Source organism: Gorilla gorilla, chromosome 1 (genome assembly GCF_029281585.2).
Source record: "Gorilla gorilla gorilla isolate KB3781 chromosome 1, NHGRI_mGorGor1-v2.1_pri, whole genome shotgun sequence".
Lineage (NCBI taxonomy): Eukaryota > Metazoa > Chordata > Mammalia > Primates > Hominidae > Gorilla > Gorilla gorilla.
This window is the reverse complement of record NC_073224.2, coordinates 211,082,155-211,106,224: the sequence shown is the minus strand read 5'-3', so window position 1 is coordinate 211,106,224 and position 24,070 is coordinate 211,082,155. Positions and strand designations below refer to the sequence as shown.

General features: G+C 51.4%; 1 protein-coding gene across 1 annotated transcript in view; it reads left to right on the top strand.

Annotated features, from left to right (window-relative positions):
• The window catches only part of OPRD1 (opioid receptor delta 1), a 60,981-nt gene extending 39,730 nt beyond the window's left edge, over positions 1-21,251 (top strand). The window contains exons 2-3 of the mRNA XM_055389575.2: positions 8,972-9,321; positions 12,762-21,251. Coding sequence (XP_055245550.1) covers positions 8,972-9,321; positions 12,762-13,303 — 892 coding nt within the window. The 3' untranslated portion in view covers positions 13,304-21,251. The remainder of the gene's footprint in view (positions 1-8,971; positions 9,322-12,761) is intronic.
• Positions 21,252-24,070: the final 2,819 nt, after the last annotated feature.

The window sequence follows — 24,070 nt, the reverse complement described above, 5'->3', positions numbered from 1 at the left end:
AGGATAAGAGAGGAAGGCTAAAGCAGATGAAGGAACAAAAATGTTTGAAGCAAGTAAAAGATGCAGAGAGCAGAAGAAAATACAAAACAAGGCTTCTTAGCATCCTCGGAGAGTTAAGAGAAGGTATCATGTCCCTGAAATAAGATACTATAAATGCTATATGAAGAAGGAATAACAAGAGAAGAAGAAAGGGCACTGGAAAAATAAAACATGAGAGTCAAACTTTTTTTTTTTTTTTTTTTTTTTTTGAGACGGAGTCTTGCTCTGTCGCCCAGGCTGGAGTGCAGTGGCGCGATCTCGGCTCACTGCAAGCTCCGCCTCCCAGGTTCACGCCATTCTCCTGCCTCAGCCTCCAGAGTATCTGGGACTACAGGTGCCCGCCACTACGTCCGGCTAATTTTTTTGTATTTTTAGTGGAGACAGGGTTTCACCGTGTTAGTCAGGATGGTCTCGATCTTCTGACCTCGTGATCTGCCCACCTCGGCCTCCCAAAGTGCTGGGATTACAGGCTTGAGCCACGGCGCCCAGCTGAGAGTCAAACTTTTTAAAAAGACAGGGGCCAGGCATGATCTGTTGTGCCTGTAATCCTAGAACTTTGGGAGGCCAGTGTGTAAGGAACACTTGAACCCAGAAGTTCGAGACCAGCCTAGGCAACATAGGGAGACTGCATCTCTACAAATTTTATTTTTTTGAGACGGAGTTTCACTCTTGTTGCCCAGGCTGGAGTGCAGTGGCGCAATCTCAGCCCACCGCAACCTCCACCTCCTGGGTTCAAGCGATTCTCCTGCCTCAGCCTCCAGAGTAGCTGGGATTACAGGCACGCTCCACCACGCCTGGCTAATTTTGTATTTTTAGTAGAGATGAGGTTTCTCCATGTTGGTCAGGCTGGTCTCCAACTCTTAACCTCAGGAGATCCACCCACCTCAGCCTCCCCAAGTGCTGGGATTACATGCGTGAGCCACTGTGCCCAACCTAAAAAATTTTAATTAGCTAGGCATGATGGTGCACCTGCGACCCCAGCTACTCAGGAGTCTGAGGTGGGAGGATCGATTGAGCCTAGGAGGTTGAGGCTGCAGTGAGCTGTGATCACACGAGTGCACTCCAACCTTGGTGACAGAGCAAGATCTGTCTCCAAATAATAATAATAATAATATAATAATAATAATAATAATAAAAGGTCAATGGAAGAATCGAGAGATAACAAAAAGGAAATTTCCCAGAGGATATAACAAAAGACGATGTGAGGAAATTAGAGGATCTATCCAGGAGGCCCAATATCTGACTAAGGGATTTTCCAGGGATCCCAGAGAAGGCAAAGGGGAGGAAATGGTATGAGAACGTTTTATACTGAAGGACATGAATCTTCACACACACATGGAGCTGCCAGTTCACCTAGGAGAGATGGGGAAGGAAGGAAGGTAACAAGTACTGAGTGGTTACCCTTAGAGGGCCCAAAAGAAATGAAAAAGAGCCACTTGAAAGCACACCATCACAAAGTGTTAGACTACCAGGGATAAAGAGAGGAACCTACAAGTTATGCAGGTAGAGAGGACAGATCACATACAAAACATCAGGAATCAGAGTGGTTTTAGATGCTTCAGTGGCAACACTGGAGGCTGGACAATGAGGGAGCCATGCCTTCAAAATTCTGATGGAAAATTACTTCCAACCTACCATTTCATGTCCAGTCAAAGAAATCAGAAATTAGGATAGAATAACGACATTTTCAGACAAGCAAGGGTGTAAAAATTCTACCTCCTATGTGCCCTGTCTCAGGAAGTGATTAGAGGATGTCTTCCACCAAAATGAAGGCATAGATCAAGACAGAGGAAGACTTGCAAGCCAAGAAACGGGTGCTCTAGCCAAGGAGGACAGGTGCGCAGCTGGTGTAGAATAGAAAGCAAACAGTGCAGATGGAAAGTGGAGAGGAGGCCGGGCACCGTGGCTCACGCCTGTAATCCCAGCGCTTTGGGAGGCCGAGGCGGGCGGATCACCTGAGGTCGGGAGTTCGAGACCAGCCTGACCAACATGAAGCAACCCCGTCTCTACTAAAAATACAAAATTAGCCGGGCATGGTGACTCATGCCTGTAATCCCAGCTACTCGGGAGGCTGAGGCGGGAAAATTGCTTGAACCGGGGAGGCGGAGGTTGCGCCATTGCACTCCAGCCTGGGCAACGAGAGAGAAACTCCGTCTCAAACAAACAAACAAAAAAAAGAAGCCGGGCGTGGTGGCTCACGCCTGTAATCCCAGCACTTTGGGAGGCTGAGGTGGGCGGATCATGAGGTCAGGAGATGGAGATCATCCTGGCTAACACAGTGAAACCCCATCTCTACTAAAAATACAAAAAATTAGCCAGGCATGGTGGCGGGTGCCTGTAGACCCAGCTACTTGGGAGGCTGAGGCAGGAGAATGGCATGAACCTGGGAGGCGGAGCTTGGAGTGAGCCGAGATCACGCAACTGCACTCCAGCCTGGGCGACAGAGCAAACTCCATGTAAAAAAAAAAAAAAAAAAAAAAAAAAAAAAGAAAGAAAGAAAAGAAAGTGGGGAGGAAAGGTCCAGGACATAGCTCATAGCTCACTAGGAAAACAAAAAGAACTGGTAGATTATGCAATTGGATGGAAGAGGCATCTTATAGGTCTTTTGGAGTGTTTGAGGAGATTTAGCAATATGTACGCAGAACTAAGCAAGTGGAGAAAATTGGCGCAATTATTACCTCTGGGAAACTTAATGTCTGCACTAAAAAATGTAATTATAGTATGTTCTTTGGCTTAGCAGTGGACAATATCTACACAGTTGTAAGAATGTAAACCCTAAATATTGAGTTAGCTAAAAATGGTGATAAAACTATATTGGAGCCAGACATGGTGGTGAGCACCTGTAGTCCCAGCCACTCAGGAGTCTGAGGCCAGAGAATCGTTTGAGCCCAGGAGATGGAGGCTGTAGTGCAGTATGGTTGCACCTGTGAATAGCCATTGCACTCCAGCCTGGACAACATAGCACGACCCCATCTCTTAGGATTTTCTTTCTTTCTTTTTTTCTTTTTTTTTTTTTTTTGAGATGGAGTTTTGCTTTTATTGCCCAGGCTGGAGTGCAATGGGATGGTCTTGGCTCACTACAACCTCTGCCTTCCTGGGTGCAAGCAATTCTCCTGCCTCGGCCTCCCAAGTTGCTGGGACTACAGGTGCCCGCCACCACACCCAGCTAATTTTTTGTATTTTTAATAGAGAAGAGGTTTTGCTATGTTGGCCAGGCTAGTCTCAAACTCCTGGCCTCAGGTGATCTACCCGCCTTGGCCTCCCAAAGTGCTGGGATTACAGACGTGAGCCACCACGCCCAGCCAAGACCCCGTCTCTTAGAAACAAACAAATAAACAACTATGTTGGGAGGATGGAGAGAGGAACAATTGAGTGATGTGATGAGTTAGCCCTCATCTACTGTAATAGGGCATTGTGAGGAACGTTACTAGTGTTCACTAATATCTGCTTCTCCCTGCTTTGGGTCACATAGAAGACTATTTCTCAACCCCTTACAGTTGGGCATGGCCACATGACTACTTTTGGCCAGTCAGCTTCAGGTGGAAGTGATGTGTCGCCATCAGACTAAAGCTTAGATGATCCTGCAGCTGCCTCTTCTCCCTCTCTGGTGATCAAGGGGGCCTTGGGTTAAGACAGCAGGGCCACAGCAGTAAAGCAGCCTGGAATGGCCTCTTGGAATTTAGATTGTTCTGGAAACACTGAATGAACTCTGTGAGAGAGAAACCTTTCATTTGTTAAACCACTGGGATTTGGGTATTTAGGCATAGCCTTGCTTAACCAAATCCACGCTTCAACAAGTACTGTCTAAAATGGATGAATCAAGAAATAGCCACGTAAGCATATTCTTTAGAATTGTGGAGATAATCACTATAAGAATAGCTAAAAACATTCAAAGTGGTTGCCTCTGGGGAACAGGACAGAGGAATAAGAGAGCAAGGATGGGTAGAGGGGCAGCTGTTCTCATTATTGTCCTGTATGACTTTTTACACTACGTAATTGTGTTACATTGGCAGAAATAAAATTTTCTTTTTTTTTTTCTTTTTTTTTTTTTTTTTTTTGAGATAGGGTTTCACCCAGTCGCCCAGGCTGGAGTGCAGTGGCACAATCTCACTGCAGCCTCTGCCTCCCGGGTTCAAGTGATTCTCCTGCCTTAGCCTCCTGAGTAGCTGGGATTACGGTGCTCACCATCACGCCTGGCTAATTTTTGTATTTTTTGTAGAGATAGGGTTTTTCCATGTTGTCCAGGCTGGTCTTCAACTCCTGAGCTCAAACGATCTGCCTGCCTCGGCCTCTCAAAGTGCTGGGATTACAGGCATGAGCCACCACATCTGGCCAGAAATAAAATTTTCTAAAAAGCTATATACATATATGTAATTTGGAAGGATCCTCACCAAGTCATGATAGTGGCTGTCTCTCGGGAGAGAGGGCGTGCTACACAGAACATGTGAGGAACTACAGATGTGGCCAGACCCGGGATGGCACTGTGGGAAAGGAGGCTACCCAGATGGAAAGCCAGGTTAGGGAGCTGTTTGTTTTTAGACATGGGGTGTTGCTCTGTTCCCCAGACTGGAGTGCAGTAGCATTATCAGAGCTCACTGCAGCCTCCAACTCCCAGGATCAAGTGATCCTCCTTCCTCTGCCTCCTGAGTAGCTGGGTCTATAGGCACACTCCTCCATGCCCAGCTAATTTTTTTTTTTTTTGAGACAGTGTCTTGCTGTGTTGCCCAGGCTGGTCTCAAACTCCTGGGCTCAAGCAGTCCTCGACCTCAGCCTCCCAAAGTTTTAGGATTACAGGCGTGAGCCACCATACCTGGCCAAATCTGCCTTTTAGAGTGAGCCGCCAACTTACATGGGTGATGAATTGTGGGAGAGGGAGGCTGCTGCAGTGTCCCCGTGCGAGCTGGTGAGGTTGGACTAAGACATCCACGTCACAGATGTCTCTTGTGAGCCTTTTTTTTTTTTTTGAGACAGTCTCACCCTGTCACCCAGGCTGGGGTGCAGTGGCATGATCTAGGCTCACTGCAACCTCTGCCTCCTGGGTGCAAGCAATTCTTCTGTCTCAGCCTTCTAAGTAGCTGGGATTACAGGAGCATGCCACTACGCCCGGCTAATTTTTGTATTTTTAGTAGAGACGGGGTTTCACCGTGTTAGTCAGGCTGGTCTCGAACTCCTGACATCGTGATCCGCCCACCTCAGCCTCCCAAAGTGCTGGAATTACAGGCATGAGCCACCGCGCCTGGCTGAGAGCCTGCTTTTTTGCCGGGCACTGCTGGTAGGCCCGAGGGTACAGCAGGGAACAAAATGGACAAAGTGTTCTGGCTTCAGGGAACTTACATGGGCGAGAGACCCAAGTGGGCAGAAAAGAAGATGAATGTAAGTCAGGAAGTGGTTTGTGCTGTAATGAAAAATGAAGCCGCTGAAGGAGCTAGAGAGAGTTGGTGGGGAGGATGGTACTTTAGATAGAGTGGTCAGGGAGGGCCTCCCTGAGGAGGTGACATTTGAATAGAGTCCTGAATTAAGTGATGGAGCAAGCCATGCAAAATATGGGGGGACCGGGGTTCCAGGCAGAGGCAAGAGCAAGTCCAGAGGCCCCGAAGTGGGGAGGTGGGAGCGGGCTTGACGTGTCCAGGGAACATCAAAGAGGCCAGTGTGTGGCAGGGGCACATCGGTGGAGGGGAACATGCTGGGAACTGAGATCCCAAAGGTAGTCGGGGCAGCTTGCAGAACAGAGAGAATTTTGGGAAGTCGCTGGGGGACTGAGAGCAGGGGAGTGGCATGATTTGTCTTGGGGCTGGAGAAGGGAGTCTAAGGTGGCCAGAAGGACGGGGCGTGGCTGTGGGTGGAGGGGAGAGAGGGGGGCCGTGAGGAGAGGAGCCCGGGGCCCTACCTGGCAGGCAATCAGTGCTGGGCCGCTCAGCCCGCTTGGACTAACTACAGCAGCTTCATCACCCACTTCCCAGCATCCCAGCCCCCTCTGGGAATGGAAGGATCCTTCACAAATCAAAATAGCAGGCAAAGAACAGCCTCTAATTGTTCTGCGTAAGAGCAGAGAAATTAGACGAGTCAGCTGTGGGGATGAGACCGCCTCCCACACAGCTGTGATCCCACACCCCACTGAAGACACTTCCTGAGACTTGCAATTCTGCTGTCTCTGAGCAAAACTTTTTCCTTCTCCAGCCCCAGAGCAAATGACAGCTATTTGGGAGGGAGTAGGACAGATGCTGCCCTGGAGGACAATGAGTGAGTCAATTTCTTTTCAACCAAAAATACCAGTCACTTCATGCAGGAACAGCCTTAGCTGATGCGAGTTTATTCCGTCATTCAAAAACACTGAGTGCCTCATCCTAGGTGTCCAGGGCTGGGCATGGGATAAGAGAGATTCTAAACGAATGGAGGCATACAGTATGGGACCACCCTTGGGGTGGTGGAAAGAGGGAGCGTGGGAGTCAGGAGGTCTCAGTTCTCGCCTTGGCTCCGCCACTGTTGCTGTGTGACCTTGGGTGAGTCCTGCTGCCTCTCTGGGCTTCAATCTCCCTGTCTCTCCCAAATGGAGGCTTTAGGCTACATAGTAATTCTCAAACTTTTGAGTTCATAAGAATCACTTGGGGTGAGGAGGTGCTTCTTAAAGATGAAGATTCCCAGGCCCCAGTTCCAGAGATAAAGATTGCTCAGATCTGAGGTGCAGTTCAGGACCCTGCATTTCTTCCAGGCTCTTCCGGCAATTCTGAAGCGATCCCTCAGGCAACGCTTTAATAAAATCACTTCCCCTCAATGTGTCTCTCTTCCTGCTCTGGAATTTGAGGAGTCACTCATGTAACCCTCCTCTGGGTATCTCAGATCACTCCAGAGGCATGAGAGCAGCGTCATATAGCCCTGTCTCGGGGTGCCCGTGTGTTGCTGTGGTGGTGACACTGCATTTGGGAAGGTCTGGCTCAGTGTATGCAGTCTCCCCCAGGCTACCTGTTGCCCTGCCCAGGCCCTGGTGCAGAAGGGGCCATGGCTGTAAACTGGCCAAACAAGGGGCCAACTGTAATGTAGATAGCTGTGCAGGGCAGAGAGCATGGAGGGATGCTGGGAGTGCTGGGTGAAGAGTTTGGCTGTAGACATCTGGCCTGGACCCCTGGGCTCACGCCTTCGGTTGGATGTGTGACCCTGTCACCTGCTCCGCTTCCCCACACCACTGTGGATGGGAAGAGGGATGCACTGTGGCTTCTGCAGAGAGGTGAGTCCAGTTGCATGGGGATGAGGAGGCCTGGATGGAGCCACAGGAAGGACTGGGGGCTCTGGTCTACCACCGAGGACACCCAGGGGGTCTCAGACCCCAGCCAATCTACTAGGCAGTGTCCCTTCCTCAGAGTTGACCAATCATACTCCCCAAAGTCCAGGTCAGTGCCAGGAGCTAGAGAATCAAGTCACTCTGGTCTAGCCCCCAGCTCCATTCTTCACCTGTGAAGAGAAAGAACAGCGATTGTGTCCAGAGTGCTCTCCATGCATCAGGCTTGGAGCTAAGTGCTGTGTTAGCTTATTAAATTTTCACAGCCATCCTAAGAGATTGCTACAAACATCACCCCTCTTTTTACAGTTATGGATGCAGAGCCTTAGAGAGTTCAAGTTTCTAACTCAGAGTCACTCAGCTAATATAATAAGTAGTAGAGGCAGGATTAGAACCCAGATTTGCTTTCTGCTGGAGCCCAGTTTTATTTTTAAACATATTGCTTAGTACCTTTCAGAAGATAAGTATTTTTCTTTTTCTTTTCTTTTATTTACTTATTTATTTTTGAGACAGTGTCTTGCTCTGTCAACCACTCTGGAGTACAGTGGTACGATCTTGGCTTGCTGCAACCTCTGCCTCCTGGGCTCAAGCGACCCTCCCACCTCAGTCTCCTGAGTGATGGGACTATAGGCACTCACCACCATGCCTGGCTAATTTTTGTATTATTATTATTATTATTATTGTTATTTGTAGAGATGGGGTTTCACTGTGTCGCCCAGGGTGGTTTTGAACTAGGCTCAAGCAATCCACCTGCCCTGCCTTGGCCTCCCAAAGTGCTGGGATTACAGTCATGAGCCACTGCACCTGGCTTAGGATTTTTCTTTTTTTTTTTTTTGAGACGGAGTCTCGGTCTGTCGCCCAGGCTGGAGTGCAATGGCACTATCTCGGCTCACTGCAACCTCTACCTCCCGGGTTCAAGCGGTTCTCTTGCCTCAGCCTCTTGAGTAGCTGGGACAACAGGCGTGCACCACTACGCCCAGCTAATTTTTGTATTTTTTGTAGAGACAGGGTTTCACCCTGTTGGTTGGTCAGGATGGTCTCAGTCTCTGGACCTTGTGATCCGCCCACCTCGGCCTCCGAAAGTGCCGGGATTACAGGTGTGAGCCACCACGCCCGCCTAGGATTTTTCTTAAAACACCTTCTGCCAAAGTTATTCACAACCAGAGAAATCCTTTTGCTTCTGTTGTCGGGGAAAGGAGCGATGCCAAATCAGATAGTGCAGGGTTCTAGTCCCAACTTTGCCCCGACCCTTTTTTTTTTTTTTTTTTGAGACAGAGCTTCGCTTTTATCGCTCAGGCTGAAGTGCAATGGCTCAATCTCGGCTCACTGCAACCTCTGCCTCCCAGGTTCAAGCAATTTTCCTGCCTCAGCCTCCCAAGTAGCTGGAATTACAGGCACCCACCACCACACCCAGCTAATTTTTGTATTTTTAGTAGAGATGGGGTTTCATCTTGTTAGCCGGGATGGTCTTGAACTCTTGACCTCAGGTGATCCACCCGCCTTGGCCTCCAAAAGTGCTGGGATTACAGGTGTGAGGCACCGTGCCTAGCCTCCCCTGACCTTTTGCATGACCTTGGGAAAGCTACTTCCCTTCCTTGAGTTTCATGTGAAACTGAAATCTGTGAAATGGGATTAATTACACATGCATTTCTTCCTAAGGTACACTAAGATGAAGACGGCCACCAACATCTACATCTTCAACCTGGCCTTAGCCGATGCGCTGGCCACCAGCACGCTGCCTTTCCAGAGTGCCAAGTACCTGATGGAGACGTGGCCCTTCGGCGAGCTGCTCTGCAAGGCTGTGCTCTCCATCGACTACTACAATATGTTCACCAGCATCTTCACGCTCACCATGATGAGTGTTGACCGCTACATCGCTGTCTGCCACCCTGTCAAGGCCCTGGACTTCCGCACGCCTGCCAAGGCCAAGCTGATCAACATCTGTATCTGGGTCCTGGCCTCAGGCGTTGGCGTGCCCATCATGGTCATGGCTGTGACCCGTCCCCGGGGTGAGTGAGTGAGTGCACCGTGGCACAGGCCACTGACCACAGGAGGCAGTACATGGGCCTTTGTGGGCTTGCAGGGCACTTACCAGGGTGAGTGTAGGTGGCTCATCAGCAGAGGTTGGATTCTGATCAAGATCAATGATGGTGTGGTGGCTGGCCAGTCGGAGTGTAGAAGAAGGTCAACCAATGGGAATGGGAATAGCTGGCCAGGGGGGCATGCGGATGGTTGACTATTGTGAAGATGAATGACTGATCAGTGGTCATATGGGTTGCTGGCCAAAGGGAATGTATGAATTTATGAAGGGGATTATGGATGGCTGGTTATGTACATGTAGGTGGCTGGCCAGGGATGTGTGGATGTATAGAGAGATGAATGGATGTCCAGTGAGGTGAGGGTGTCACTGACCAGTGAGCAGTGGAGGCTGCAAGATCTGTGGTCCCATTTTAAACTCCCTTTCATCCTAATTTGAAAACCACTGGCCTGGATGACCAAAGCAAAGCCTAGAGAATAGCCTGCAGGGAATGACAAATAGGAGCTAAAATGGTAATTACAGTAACTGCCTGTATCAGGGGAGCTGCAATAACATTCTCCAAAGCTCAGGGGCTTAACACAGTAGAGGTTTCTCTCTCACTCCCATCACAATCCAGTGTGAGTAGGAGGAGCACAGTCATTCAGGGACCCAGCCTCCTGTTGATGGTTTCTGAATCTTCTACTGCTGGCATCTGGCCAGCAGATGAATATGGAGAGGGAGCGGGGAGAAAGCACAGCCACTTTAAATGTTGGTTGGGTGCAGTGGCTCACGCCTGTAATCCCAGCATTTTGGGAGGCCAAGGCGGGTAAATCACTTGAGGTCAGGAGTTCCAGACCAGCCTGGACAACACGGTGAAACCCTATCTTTACTAAAAATACAAAAATTAGCCAGGCGTGGTGGCGGGCGCCTATAGTCCCAGCTACTTGGGAGGCTGAGGCAGGAGAATCACTTGAACCTGGGAGGCGGAAGTTGCAATGAGCTGAGATCATGCCACTGCACTCCAGCCTGGGCGACAGAATGGGACTTGTCTAAAAAAAAAAAAAAAAAAAAAAATTTATGGCCCATTTCTTCCTAGTGACAGCTGGTCACATGGCCCCACCTTAATGCAAGGAAGTGAGAAATATTGTTTAGAAGGGCACCACAGACATAGTAACTAATTAACCTCTCTGAGTCACACTATATCATGAGATGTTGAGAAGGTTAAAAGAGATAATATGTGTAGAATACTTAGGACAAGTCCTGGCTCATCACCAAGGCCCAATGAATAATAGCTATTAAATGATTAAGCCTGTGAGATAGACAAGGCAGGGACTCCTACCTCCATTTGACTGTAGGGAAACAGAATCAGAGAGGTCAGGTGGTTTACTTAGGATCACACAGCCAGGCATTTTGTGGAATTTGGCCTGCAACCTAGGGTTCCTGCCCCCAGGTCTGTTACTCCTTCTAGTCCCTTTTGTGGAAGTTTGCAGAGGGTTGATGCTGTGGGTGGGAGAGAACAAGCTTCTTGGTTACCTTTGACCCTCACAAGGGCAGAGCCCCTGGTGCTCTTTTATAGCCTGTGAGCCATTGGTCTTGACTCAGCAGCAGAGCCCCATTCCTCACTGTCAGCCTTCAGCTTACGGGCCATTAACTGCGTCCCTCCTGGGGCTGGACCAGATGGGCCTCCCCACTCCACAATCCCTCACACACACACTTTCCCAGTGTGTGCCATCAGCACTTATTGAACCTGTGGGCCACTTGCTGTGTGACCTTAAACAAGTGCTGTTCTGGTTCCTATACAATGAAGGTCTTGGATTCAGTTACTTCTAGGGGTCCTGCCAGCCTGATGTCCTGTGGACCCACTCTGTCTGTGGATCCCCAGCCCCTTCTCACTTCTTAGCCTCAAGTCCATTGTGTGGCTTCTTAAATCCTAGCATTCCAAGAGATCCTGGGAGTCCCCTGGGCCAGCCTCGAGGCTGTATCAGAATCCCACAACACCCCCTAAGGTGTTCATCCAGCCCAAGCCCACACTCCAGGAATGGGGAGCTCATTTCATCCTAGGCACCCTTCCTATCTCAAGAAGGAAGTCCTTGAGTTAAGCTGAAGTCTGCTTTCCTCCCAGAAGGAAGGAAGTTTTGTTTTGTTTTTGTTGTTGTTTTGAGACAGGGTCTCGCTCTGTCACCCAGGCTGGAGTGCAGCGGCACTATCCCAGCTTACTGCAGCCTCAACCTCCAGGGCTTAAGCGATCCTCCCACCTCAGCCCCCCAAGTAGCTGGGACTGCAGATATGCACCACCATACCCAGCTAATGTTTGTTTTTTTTGTAGAGATGGGGTTTTGCCATGTTGCCCAGGCTGGTCTCCAGCTCCTGGACTCAAGCAGTCCACCTGCCTCAGCCTCCCAAAGTGCTGGGATTACAGGCATAAGCCCCATGCCTGGCCAGGAGGTTCTTGTGATTAAGCTGAGACCTGCTTCCCTCTAGGGAGGCTGACCCTATCCTTGAGTCCTGGACCCCCCCACATATATGCCCCTCTTCCCTGTGGGTACACCAAGAGCTTGAACCCCACTATGCTAAATGCTTTAGGTTCCTTAGCCTTTTCTTTTTTTTTTTTTTTTTTTGAGATGGAGTCTCGCTCTGTCGCCCAGGCTGGAGTCCAGTGGCACGATCTCGGCTCACTGCAAACTCCACCTCCGGGGTTCACACCATTCTCCTGCCTCAGCCTCCCGAAGAGCTGGGACTATGGGCACCCACCACCATGCCCGGCTAATTTTTTTGTATTTTTTTTTTTTAGTAGAGATGGGGTTTCACCGTGTTAGCCAGAAGGGTCTCGATTTCCTGACCTCATGATCTGCCCGCCTCGGCCTCCCAAAGTGCTGGGATTACAGGCGTGAACCACCGCACCTGGCCACCTTAGCCTATTTAATCCTCACGACAATCCTGGAGATGTGGGTACTGTCATTAGCCCCACTCCACTGAAGCTCCAAGAGGTTTAGTAATTTCCTTACACTATGTAGTAGGGCCTGAGTCCTGCTCCTAACTCATGTTGTCTGTCTTAGCAGTCCTGTCCCCAATGGAGCTAGTTTGGAAATGGGTCAAGGTGTTTTGAGTTACTGCAATGACTGGCATTCAGTGGGCTGAGCTAAACGATTTCATTATGGCCACCCATGGACACAAAGGCTGAAAAGGGGCCAGGAGAGAACATAGGGGACCTCCCTGATGAGGGCCAATCCTGCTAGGTCTTTACGGATAACTAAGAGTTCACCAAGTACCGAAGCCGAGGAGGACACTCCAGACAGAAGAATCCCCTTGAACAAAGGCTGGGAGGAGGTGGTGGGACTTGCCCAAGCCTTGGAAGGGTGGGCAAGCAGGTGGGGGCCCCTTAGGCACACAGGCCCCTCACCCCGTCTGTCTTTCCTTGTTTCCGCGGCCCAGACGGGGCAGTGGTGTGCATGCTCCAGTTCCCCAGCCCCAGCTGGTACTGGGACACGGTGACCAAGATCTGCGTGTTCCTCTTCGCCTTCGTGGTGCCCATCCTCATCATCACCGTGTGCTATGGCCTCATGCTGCTGCGCCTGCGCAGTGTGCGCCTGCTGTCGGGCTCCAAGGAGAAGGACCGCAGCCTGCGGCGCATCACGCGCATGGTGCTGGTGGTGGTGGGCGCCTTCGTGGTGTGTTGGGCGCCCATCCACATCTTCGTCATCGTCTGGACGCTGGTGGACATCGACCGGCGCGACCCGCTGGTGGTGGCTGCGCTGCACCTGTGCATCGCGCTGGGCTACGCCAATAGCAGCCTCAACCCCGTGCTCTACGCCTTCCTCGACGAGAACTTCAAGCGCTGCTTCCGCCAGCTCTGCCGCAAGCCCTGCGGCCGCCCAGACCCCAGCAGCTTCAGCCGCGCCCGCGAAGCCACGGCCCGCGAGCGTGTCACCGCCTGCACCCCGTCCGATGGTCCCGGCGGTGGCGCTGCCGCCTGACCAGGCCATCCGGCCCCCAGCGCGCCCCTCCCTAGTGACCCGGAGGCCACATGAGTCCCAGTGGGAGGCGCGAGCCATGATATGGAATGGGGCAGTAGAAGGTCGGAGGCTTGGGACCGCCAGATGGGGCCTCTGTTTTGGAGACGGGACCGGGCCGCTAGATGGGCATGGGGTGGGCCTCTGGTTTGGGGCGAGGCAGAGGACAGATCAATGGCGCAGTGCCTCTGGGCTGGGTGCCCCGTCCGCGGCTCTAGGTGGGGCGGGAAAGCCAGTGACTCCAGGAGAAGAGCGGGACCTGTGGCTGTACAAGTGAGTCCTTAAACAGGGCATCTCCAGGAAGGCGGGGCTTCAACCTTGAGACAGCTTCGGTTTCTAACTTGGAGCCGGACTTTCGGAGTTGGGGGTCTGGGCCCAGGACCCAGAAAAGGCAGTGGTGGGGACAGTTGCTTGAAAACTGAGCTGCAAGACTGGGCCGCTGTGTAGTAGGGAGGAGCCTCCTATGAGGGGAGACCCAGAGACAGGACAGCTGGGTGTGGCTACAGCTGAAGATTTGGTCACCAGACAGGGGGCCTGTGCAAAGGGCCTGTGGCCTCAACTTTGGATACAGGATACAGTCCCAGCCCTGAGTTCTAGCAAGGGGCAAGGCTCGCTGAGGTCCAGGTCCGACTTGACACCTTTATAAATAGAATATAAAAGACTGAGGGGCCAGGCGTGGTGGCTCAAGCCTGTAATCCCAGCACTTTGGGAGGCCGAGGTGGGTGGATGGACATGAGCCCAGGAGTTCGAGACTAGTCTGGGCAACATGGGAGACCCTGTCGCTACAAAAAATACAAAATTAGCCAGGCATGGTGGTGTGCACCTGCAGGCCTAGCTCCTTGGAAGGTGAGAGGATCGCTTGATCCCAGGAGTTTGAAGCTGCAGTGAGCTATGGTGGTGCCACTGCTCTCCAGCCTGGGGGACAGAGTAAGACCCTGTCTCTAAAAAAGGAGAGAGAGGGAGAATGAGGGAAGAAGAGATAGGAAGAGAGAGAAACAATATACCTTTTATCTCTTTGACAGGCATGTATTTCCTTGGAATGGGCAGGAATGCCTCAGAATCGAAGTGGCCACAGTGGGGCTTGGGACAGGACAGCAGAGCGGGGGGCAGCCGCTCCAGGACAGGGTAATAAGACAGGACCTTGGTTGGGGTAGGGTCCCCAGAACTGAGTACTAATGGGGGCCCAGAGGCTTGGGAAGGAGAAGGCTTCCAAAACCAGTTCGAAAACCCAGACCCGGAGTGGACCTCCGTGCCAAGGGGTGGTGGTGGGTGGGTGGAGGAAGAGGTGGGCTCCTGTTTCAAGGTTAGGTCTTCCAGTGGAAGGTGGATGCTTTCTGTGAGTCCCCAGGGCCCTAGTTTCTCTGGCCCAGATACTGGAGGACAAAGGACCACCTACTTAGATCCCGTGGATGGTAAGTGGTGCCTGGGACTCTTGGGGGCGGGGGGCGGGGTATGAGAAGCATCAGTTCGCACTTGGTGCTGGGTCCTGGGCCCTGATAAGAACCTGGATGAAATCCTCTTCCATTCTCCCAACATCTGGCTGCATCCATGTGTCTGGTGTCAATGACTCCAGTGAACTGGAACTGCCCATATGGGGACCTGACCTTGAAGGAACTGGGGGGAGAAGCTTTTGTAACTGCAATGCCGGCATCAGTGTGTGTCCCCCTCTGCCTTTCCCCCCAGGCTCCCCAGGTCCCCCACCTGCTCCAGCCCAGCTATCCCCTTCACGCTGCTGAGAGTGATATCCACCTGGAGTTGGGTGTAGAAGTTTTTCTTTTCATTGGTTCGGCATTTTATTCAGGCACTCCTGGATCTTTCCTTCCCAGAATATCAGTGTCTGTCCTTGTTCTCTGTACCTCCCCCGTGCCTCATCTCCTCTCCCTCCGCTGCTCTCCCCTCCCTCACCAACACTGCCTCAGTAATGCACCCCTGACTCCCTATTGAAGCAGTGTGCTGACATCCTTGTAAAAACAAATTTAATTTTCTTCCTTTTTTGGGACAGATGGAAAGAAATTGACGTCTTTGTCTCAAACAAAAGAAAAAAGAAAAAGAAACAATATACTTCTTTTCCTTTTCACAGCCATGTCTTTGGAACAAAAGCTGGGAGGCTGTCACTCCAGCAGGGACTGAAGAGCATGCAGGGGGCTGGGGACTTAGGCACCAAGAGGGGCTTTGGGCGCATTAGGGGGAAGGGATGCTCTCAGAGGGCAAAGCACAGCCCCCTTCTCAGGGTGAGGCTCCCAGCAGCCCCAGACCCGGGGATGTGCCTCCTTTGGGAAATGGCTCCCCCGGGTCCTGGAAAGATGTGGGGCCATGCCCAGCACTCACATCCAGCCTGCCAAGCCATTGTGACCTAGGGTCCCAAGCCACCTAGATCACTCTCACTACCCTGTGACCACAGAGACCCCTGCGTCTGAGGGTGGGAGGTCGTCAGCATGGCAGGAGACACTTCTCCTCATCAGGGGCTCCTCCTGTGAATGCTTTGGGGGTATGGCAGAAAAAGGGACAATCTAGGAACTGGGGAAGACTCCCGAAGGAGGTGACATTGGAGCCAGGCTGTTTACTCTCCCTGCAGGACCTGTGTCCCCTCCCAGGATAGGCCTGTTTCAAGGCTCCTTGAAGCCCACTCACTGCCATCTCCTGTGTCTGTAACAGATCTGGCTGTTTTTTGCCCCTTCTGATATGTAAATCTGTCCTGGGGTCAGCAGGGCCCAGGTCCGGACCACGTGTGTTTAAGGTAGTGCAAACTTGTATTGAAATCTACTTCATGCCAAGCATGCACTCTGGGCATCAGGACTCGGAAATGAGTCAGCCTTGGCCCTGCCCTCAGAAAGCCTGAGCCAGTGTTGGGAGATAAAGCATCAACAGATGATTGCACCTCAGTGTGATGAGTGCAGTGACAGGGAGCCCCAGGGAGGGTGTCACGGGGAAGTGCCTTTTCTAGCTTTTCACTAAAACGCATGTTTGTCGCAGTTCTGTAAGAGGTGGAAAAGGGTCGGGGGCCCTGAAGGATGAATAGGAGTTGGCCACCAAAAAGAGGAAATAGCATGTGCGGAGGCATGCGGATGTTTAAATGCTTGGCAAACCCAACAAGTTGGGTGCAGCTGGAGCATGGGGCTTAACTAAGCTCTTCTGTGTGCCAGGCTCTCTGCCAGGTGTCTTGTGTGCATCAGCCCACCTGATCCTCAGGACAGCCTGGTGAGGAAGTAGTGTTATCCCCATTGAGGACAAAGAGAGCTGAGGCTGAGAGAGGTCAGGCTACTTGCTCCTAAGTCACAGGGCCTGTTCATAGTGGCAGAACTTGGATCCCCGGAATTCCAGGGTCCATGTTTCCAGTTAATTCCAGGCATCAGTGAAGTAGAAAGGCCTTAGAAGCTGGAACCCCAGAATGAGGTTTTGAAGACCTAAAACCAAATGGAAAAATCTAAAGGAAACGAGCAATTTTCCATGAACTTTTGTTCCTCCTGAAGCTCTCCTAATCTTCACGTTTCAGAATGTACTGTGCATGGTGCATTTTAAAGCTCTAAATTGACAGTGTAATTCTAGATCGTCACAGGGTTCTCAAAACTGCAGAGTAGGTCTGTTTCCCCCAAAATTTCCATTTGTCTCCCTCCAGGAGGAGGGAGGGAAGATTTTGCCCCTGATTTCAAAATGTCCTGCTGTTTCAGATCTCTTCTTCTTCATCATCTTTTTTTTTTTTTTTTTTTGAGCCAGTATCTTGCTCTGTTGCCCAGTCTGGAGTGCAAGTGCAGTGGTGCAGTCATAGCTCACTGCAGTCTCAAACTCCTGGGCTCAAGTGATCCTCCCACCTCAGCCTCCTGAGTATCTGGGACGACGGGTGTGTGACACCATGCCCAGCAATTTTATTTTTATTTTTATTTATTTATTTTGTTTGGTTTTTTTTCTGAGACAGGGTCTCCCTCTGTCGCATAGGCTGGAGTGCAGTGGCACCATCTCGGCTCATTGCAACCTCCGCCTCCTGGGTTCAAGTCATCCTCCCACCTCAGCCTCCTGAGTAGCTGGGATTACAGGTGTGCACCACTATAACCCAGCTAATATTTTTATTTTTAGTAGAGACGGGGTTTCACCATTTGGCCAAGCTGGTCTCGAACTCCTGACCTCAGGGGATCTGCCCGCCTCAGCTTCCCAAAGTGCTGGGATTACAGGGGTGAGCCACCAAGCCCGGCCAATTTTTTTTTTTTTTTAATAGAGACCAGAGTGTCTCTGTGTTGCCCAGACTGGTCTTGAACTTCTGTCCTCAAGCAATTCTCCTGCCTTGGCCTCCCAAAGTACTGGGTTTACAGGTGTGAGCCACTGTGCCCAGCTCTCATACCTCGTCTTGATGCAGAAGTAGTGGTCAAGCCTGGAATCAGATCTTGGCTTTCCCTCTCTGAGCCTCAGTTTCCTCATCTGTAGAGTAGACTTCCTTCACGGGTGGTTGTGAGGATTTAATGTATGTATAGGGATAAGGCCCAGAACGTAAGTAAACTCTAGGTACATGGTAAGTGGCAGTTACTGCTTACAAGTGGAGCCAGGGTTCAGGGTCAGAGCTAGAGACCTACAGGGAAGAGTAGGTGAGCTGTCGGGGCTAGTGATGGAGAGAGAGAAGAGACTGGAGATCCAGCTTGGGGATCCCCTTTCTTCCTGGCCCAGGAGCCACCATGGAGAGTGAGAATCTGCCAGAGAAGCAGGAGGAGGATGGGGAGAATGTGCTACCATGGAAACTGGAGGAGGAGGGCGTTCCCAGGAGGAGGGAGTGATGGATAATGTCAAGTGTCATAAGAGAGGATGCGAGTAGGGAGGGCAGGAGGGTGATGGGAGCTCTCCAATTTAGTTTTTTACATGGCCCAGGCAGCCCCCAAGCCTGGATCAAATCCCAGCTCTCAAGCTAACTGGCTGTGTGACCTAGACAAGGGATTTGCCTTCTCTGAGCTTCGGTTTCCTTCTAGAGTTGAGGTGTGGGAATTGGTCCATCTCTAATACGATCGTCAGTCTCAATAAGAATCCTAGCTTTGCCGAATTCTTGGCCACGTGCTAGCAGTGTGATCTTAGGCAAGTCACTTCACCTCCACGAGCACTGTCTGAAAGCTAGAGATATGGTGAGCAAAGTGCCACCAAAGTGCCTGGCACATAGTGGGGCCTCGATACAGGCTTATTCTCTGATAATTACATGGGCGCCAGAGGCAGCTGCTCTAAGGAGGCTTGCTGGGCTTGGAATTAGAAATGCTCCTCAAGGGCTGGATGCAGTGGCTCACGCCTGTAATCCTAGCACTTTGGGAGGCCAAGGCGGGTGGATCATGAGGTCACGAGTTCAACACCAGCCTGACCAACATGGTGAAACCCTGTCTCTACTAAAAACACAAAAATTAGCCAGGCGTGGTGGCGTGCACCTGTAATCCCAGCTACTCAGGAGGCTGAGGCAGAAGAATCGCTTGAACCCAGGAAGCGGAGGTTACAGTGAGCCAAGATCTTGCCACTGTACTCCAGCCTGGGAGACAGAGCGAGACTCTGTCTAAAAAAAAAAATTAAAAAGAAATGCTCCTCAAGTTGGAGAGGGCCCTGTAGCATCCTGAGAGGACTTGGAAGAACAACAGTCCAGGCTGGGCACCTGCTGGGTCTCTGTCCAAAGGCCAGCCCTCTCTTTGTGTCAGCTGCAGATCCCTCACCTAGGGCATGACTACTGGCTGCCAGCTCCCACTAACACCTGCTGCAGATCCAGACTGAAGCCGGCCCCAGCGGCCCCAAAGCCCCTAGGAAGTGACCACCCCCCATCCCTGGCACCCAGATCCTGGCCCCTGCACTCACACACAAAACACATACACATGCCTCTCTTTCATCATGTATTTATTCCTTTATTTCTGGGAGCTGGGAGGAGTGACGGGAGCAAATCAGGACCTGGCCGCCCCACGCTGAGCTTGCAGATGTTGAGTTGGGTGACAGATGGCTGTGTGGTTCAGGCTGCAGGCAGCTTGGGAATTCAAAATGGGGCTTAGAGAGGAGCTGGAGGGGGCCCTTGAGGTGGACGTAGTGATGCAGTAGAGCATGGCGCTGCGAGGTTGCCCGGGTTCTAGTCCCAGCACCATCACCGGGGATGAGCCGTTTCAGAGTGTGGCACTCTGTCACACTCCATTTCATTGAGAGGCCACTGAGACATTATCAATGGGTAATGTACAGCACTTCCATGGCATAACTCATTTAATCTTCACAGCATGATGATGAGGTAGGCATAGTATCATTACCTCCATTTTACAGATGGGGAAACTGAGGCTCAGAGAAGGGAATGACTTGCCCAAGACCACATGGCTTCTCAGTGATTGACCCAGCTAGGATCCCACCTTTGGTCCTTCAGGTCCACTTCCTCTGCTTTCCTCTTCCTGCACCCTGACAGGAAATGCTCTGAGTATACCGAGGGTCCTCAGGAGACTCTCACATCCAGCTCACGGTCACAGGCTGAGCATTCCCCGTGCTGGGTTCTGCACCTCATCACGTTGGCAGCAGAGGCACGTGCCAGCTGCTCAAAAAACTGCTGTAACCTTGGTAGATCCCTCTCCCCATCCATTTCTTCCTTGCCTTGGAAGTCCTGCTTGTTTGATAATTTTCTGACTGACTGCCATGTTGTTGCCGTGTGACCTTGGGCATGTCTTTTCACTCTGAGCCATTTCTCAATCATGGATGACAGCACTTATCTGATGAGAAGTTGAGAAGATTCAGAAAGAAGCTATGAGTGAAGGACCTTGCCTGTTTTGGTCATGAAAGTGTTCCCAGGAAATGCAAATGGGCACACAGTAGTTATCTACTGAGCTAATGAACAATGTCCCTGGTGCATAGTAAGTGCCCAATAAAATGCAGCTTTTTTCATATTATCTAATGTTTTAGGCCGTGCCTGCACCAACCCATGCTTCTTTTTTTTCTTTCTTTCTTTCTTTTTTTTTTTTTTTTTTTAAGACAGAGTCTCACTCTGTCGCCCAGGCTGAAGTGCAATGGCGAGATCTCGGCTCACTGCAACCGCCGCCGCCCGGGTTCAAGCAATTCTCCTGCCTCAGCCTGCTGAGTAGCTGGGATTACAGGCACGTGCCCAGCTAATTTTGTATTTTTAGTAGAGCCGGGGTTTCGCCGTGTTGGCCAGGCTGGTCTCGAACTCCTGACCTCAACTGATCCGCCCACCTCGGCCTCCCAAAGTGCTAGGATTACAGGCATGAGCCACCGTGCCCAGCCCAACCCATGGTTCTTAATGCTGCAGGTGGGTCCAGAGAAAGGCTTTTCTCTTTTAACCATCTCCTTGAATTTCAGAAGGTGGGACAACATGTGCTGGAAAGCAGTTCTTAAGAGGACGTCTTTTCCCAAGCTCCTTAGCCATGCTGTCCTCTCCTGCCCTCTCAGGGACCCAAGAGGAAGGGACAGCCTGGAAAGGAAGAAGGTCCCGGGCCATCTGCGTCATGGGGATGGAGTCCCTTGGCGTGTGCCGGTGCAAATACACTCCTGTAACGGGGCTCATCTAGAATCTCCTCTCGGAATGAGGAGACCACAAATGTGGTTTTGAATCTTCATTGTCCACTTCGTTGCAGTGGTGTTGGGCAGGTCTCTGTCCCTCTCTGGGCCTCTGCACGATGGAGGGGTAGGAGTTGATGGTTCTGAAGGCTCTGCCATCCTGGAAAAGAACTAAGACTCTTCCCTCATGTTCCTGGGTCCCAGAAACAGACATCTGTTGGTAAAATCTACTGGGCCCAGAGACAGGGAAAGGCATGCCTGGGGGTCTGTAATAGGAGCTGCCCCAATTAGGGGCAGGGAGGCGGGCATGTAAAAAAGGAAGCTTAAAGCTTTGTTTTCAGGCTTTTTGCCTACCCCAGGCTCCATTGTGGTACCAAGGACTCAACCTTCTGTTTTCTCAATAAAGTGAGCCCTCTTCTCAGTGTCTGCATCTCTGGCTGTTTTGTTTGCTCACCTCTGCCAGGTTCCCTTGTAAGGGGCCCCCAGTCTGGGGGATCACATAAGCCTATGGGGAAGTCTGTCTCTGCCCTGAGGATGTGTCTCAGACGGAGAGGCAATGTTGTCCTTAAGAACCCTAGTTTGGACCAGGTGTGGTGGCTCACGCCTGTAATCCCAGCACTTTGGGAGGCCAAGGCGGGTGGATCACGAGGTCAGGAGTTCAAGACCAGCCTGGCCAAGATTGTGAAACCCCGTCTCTACTAAAAATACAAAAATTAGCCGGGCATGGTGGTGGGTGCTTGTAATCCCACCTACTCGGGAGGGTGAGGCAGAGAATAGCTTGAACCCGGGAGGCGGAGGTTGCAGTGAACCGAGATTGCGCCATTGCACTCCAGCCTGGGCGACAAAACGAGACTGTCTAAAAAAAAAAAAAAAAAAAGGCTCTAGTTTAATGGGAGAGACAGACACACAGGCAGGCATTTCCTAGAGTGAGCTCTGAACCAAACCAGGCCTCCGTGCTCCATTCCCCTTCCACCCTCTGAACTGGCTCCTCCCCTTCCCTGCGCCCCCCCCCCCGCCACTGCCCTAATCTAAGTCCCTTGTCCTCCAGAGCCCTCCCCACCCCACATGCCTCTTGGGGCTCCACTAAATCTCTCTCCCATCTCTCTGCCCCTCAGTGACCCTTCCTTCAGGCCATAGAAGCACCAGACCTCCTTGTGTGCATTCAAGGTGGCCCTGGGGTGGGAGCTAGAACCCCGTTCCCCAGGAGACCTCCGCCTCCTCAGTGTTCTCAAATAGTCGCTGGCCCCTGTGGTTAATAAGTAACTCCCTGGAAGGCAATTCTTTCCTGACCCAGATCTGTTTCCCATCACATGTGACCCATCCTTAGGAGGCCACCAGAGCCTGGAGCCTCCCCCAGCCCTGGGGCAACTTCCCTTCAAAGTCCTCAACCCAGGGCCACTCACCTTGGGGCCTGTTCATGTCAAGGTGATGAGCACCAAGGCAGATGGGCAGCCCTGATGCAGACTGGGATCTCAGCATGCCTCAGGGCAGGCTCAGGGCGGCCAGGCTGCCCGGGCAGGGCCAGGGCGGCCAGGCTGCCCGGGCAGGGCCAGGGTGGCCAGGCTGCCCGGGGGTAGGAGTTGGGGTGGCTTCTTGGCCCCACTCTGCTCATAGAGAGAGACTCAGTCAGGAAGACTTCGCAGAGGCCTGACAGATCTAGTCAGAGCCAACTCCCATCAAAGCTGGGAAGGACAGCTGTGAAGGTGAGAGAGAGACAGAGAGAGTGTGTGTGTATGTGTGTGTGTGTGTGTGTGTGTGAGCACACAGCATGAGTGAGAGCATCTCGGTGTTGATGTGAATGTATACAGAGATTTTTTTTTTTTGAGAGGGAGTCTTGCTCTGTCATCCAGGCTGGAGTGCAGTGGCGCCATCTCATCTCACCACAACCTCCAACTGTTGGGTTCAAGCGATTCTCCTGCTCCGCCTCCCTAGTAGCTGGGATTACAGGCACTCGCCACCATGCCCGGCTAGTTTTTGTATTTTTAGTAGAGGCTGGGGTCTCACCATGTTGGCCAGGCTGGTCTCGAACTCCTGACCTCAAGTGATCTACCCGCCTCAGCCTCCCAAAGTGCTGGGATTACAGGTGACAGCCACCGCGCCTGGCCTATCCAGAGATTTTTTAATTCACCTTTGTGTATACCCTGAGGAAAACCTTATCCATATGACCACTTTGGGCCTCACTTTCCTCTTTTGAAAAAGATAGGGGCCGGGCGTGGTGGCTCACGCCTGTAATCCCAGCACTTTGGGAGGCCGAGGCGGGCGGATCACCTGAGGTCAGGAGTTCGATACCAGCCTCAACATGGAGAAACCCTGTCTCTACTAAAAAATACAAAATTAGCCAGGCATGGTGGTGCATGCCTGTAATCCCAGCTACTCGGGAGGCTGAGGCAGGAGAATTGCTTGAACCTGGGAGGCGGAGGTTGCAGTGAGCCAAGATCGCACCATTGCACTCCAGTCTGGGCAACCACAGCAAAACTCCGTCTCAAAACAAAGAAAAAGAAAAAGAAAAAGATAACAATAATAATTAAAACAGTGTATTTACCAGGGCTCTCTTGAGGGTCCAATGAGACACACCTGTGCATGGAAACTAGGGTACATTCTTATTGATGGGGGAAAACACACTCTGCCTTAAACCTTCCATAGTTCCTATTTGTGTGGAAAATCAGATGATCTCTCAGGCCACTTTCTAATGGAGGACCCTAGGAATCTAAGTTCCAACTTCCCGGCCTGCAACCTCAAACTCTCTTGAGGGGGAAGGGGACCCACTACAGGAAGAGGACTGCTGAAGTCCAGCTCAGGGCAGGCAGTTCTCAGTGAGGGGGCAGGCAGAGCAGATTCCTGTCTTGTGCCAGCTTCATCACCCTTCCAGGTCAGCTCCACTGCCTCTGCCCCCAGGAAGCATTCTCTGCTGGCTCTAGCTACACTCTTGGATCCCTGCCTGGATCTTCTACAATTGCTGTCAGGGTGCCCCACCTGAGCAAGACCTGCCTGCTCTCTCTCTCTCTCTCTCTGTAGACTGCTGGGGACCCCACAGCACCACCAAACACATGGGAATCCCATCCTCCCTAAGGGAGGACATGAATAGACATTTTGCAAAAGAAGACATACAAATGGTCAACAAATATATGAAAAAAATGCTCAACATCACTGGTCATCAGAGAAAGGCAAGTCAAAACCACAATGACATATCATCTTACCCCAGTCAGAATGGCTATTATTAAAAAGGCAAAAAATAACAGTTGT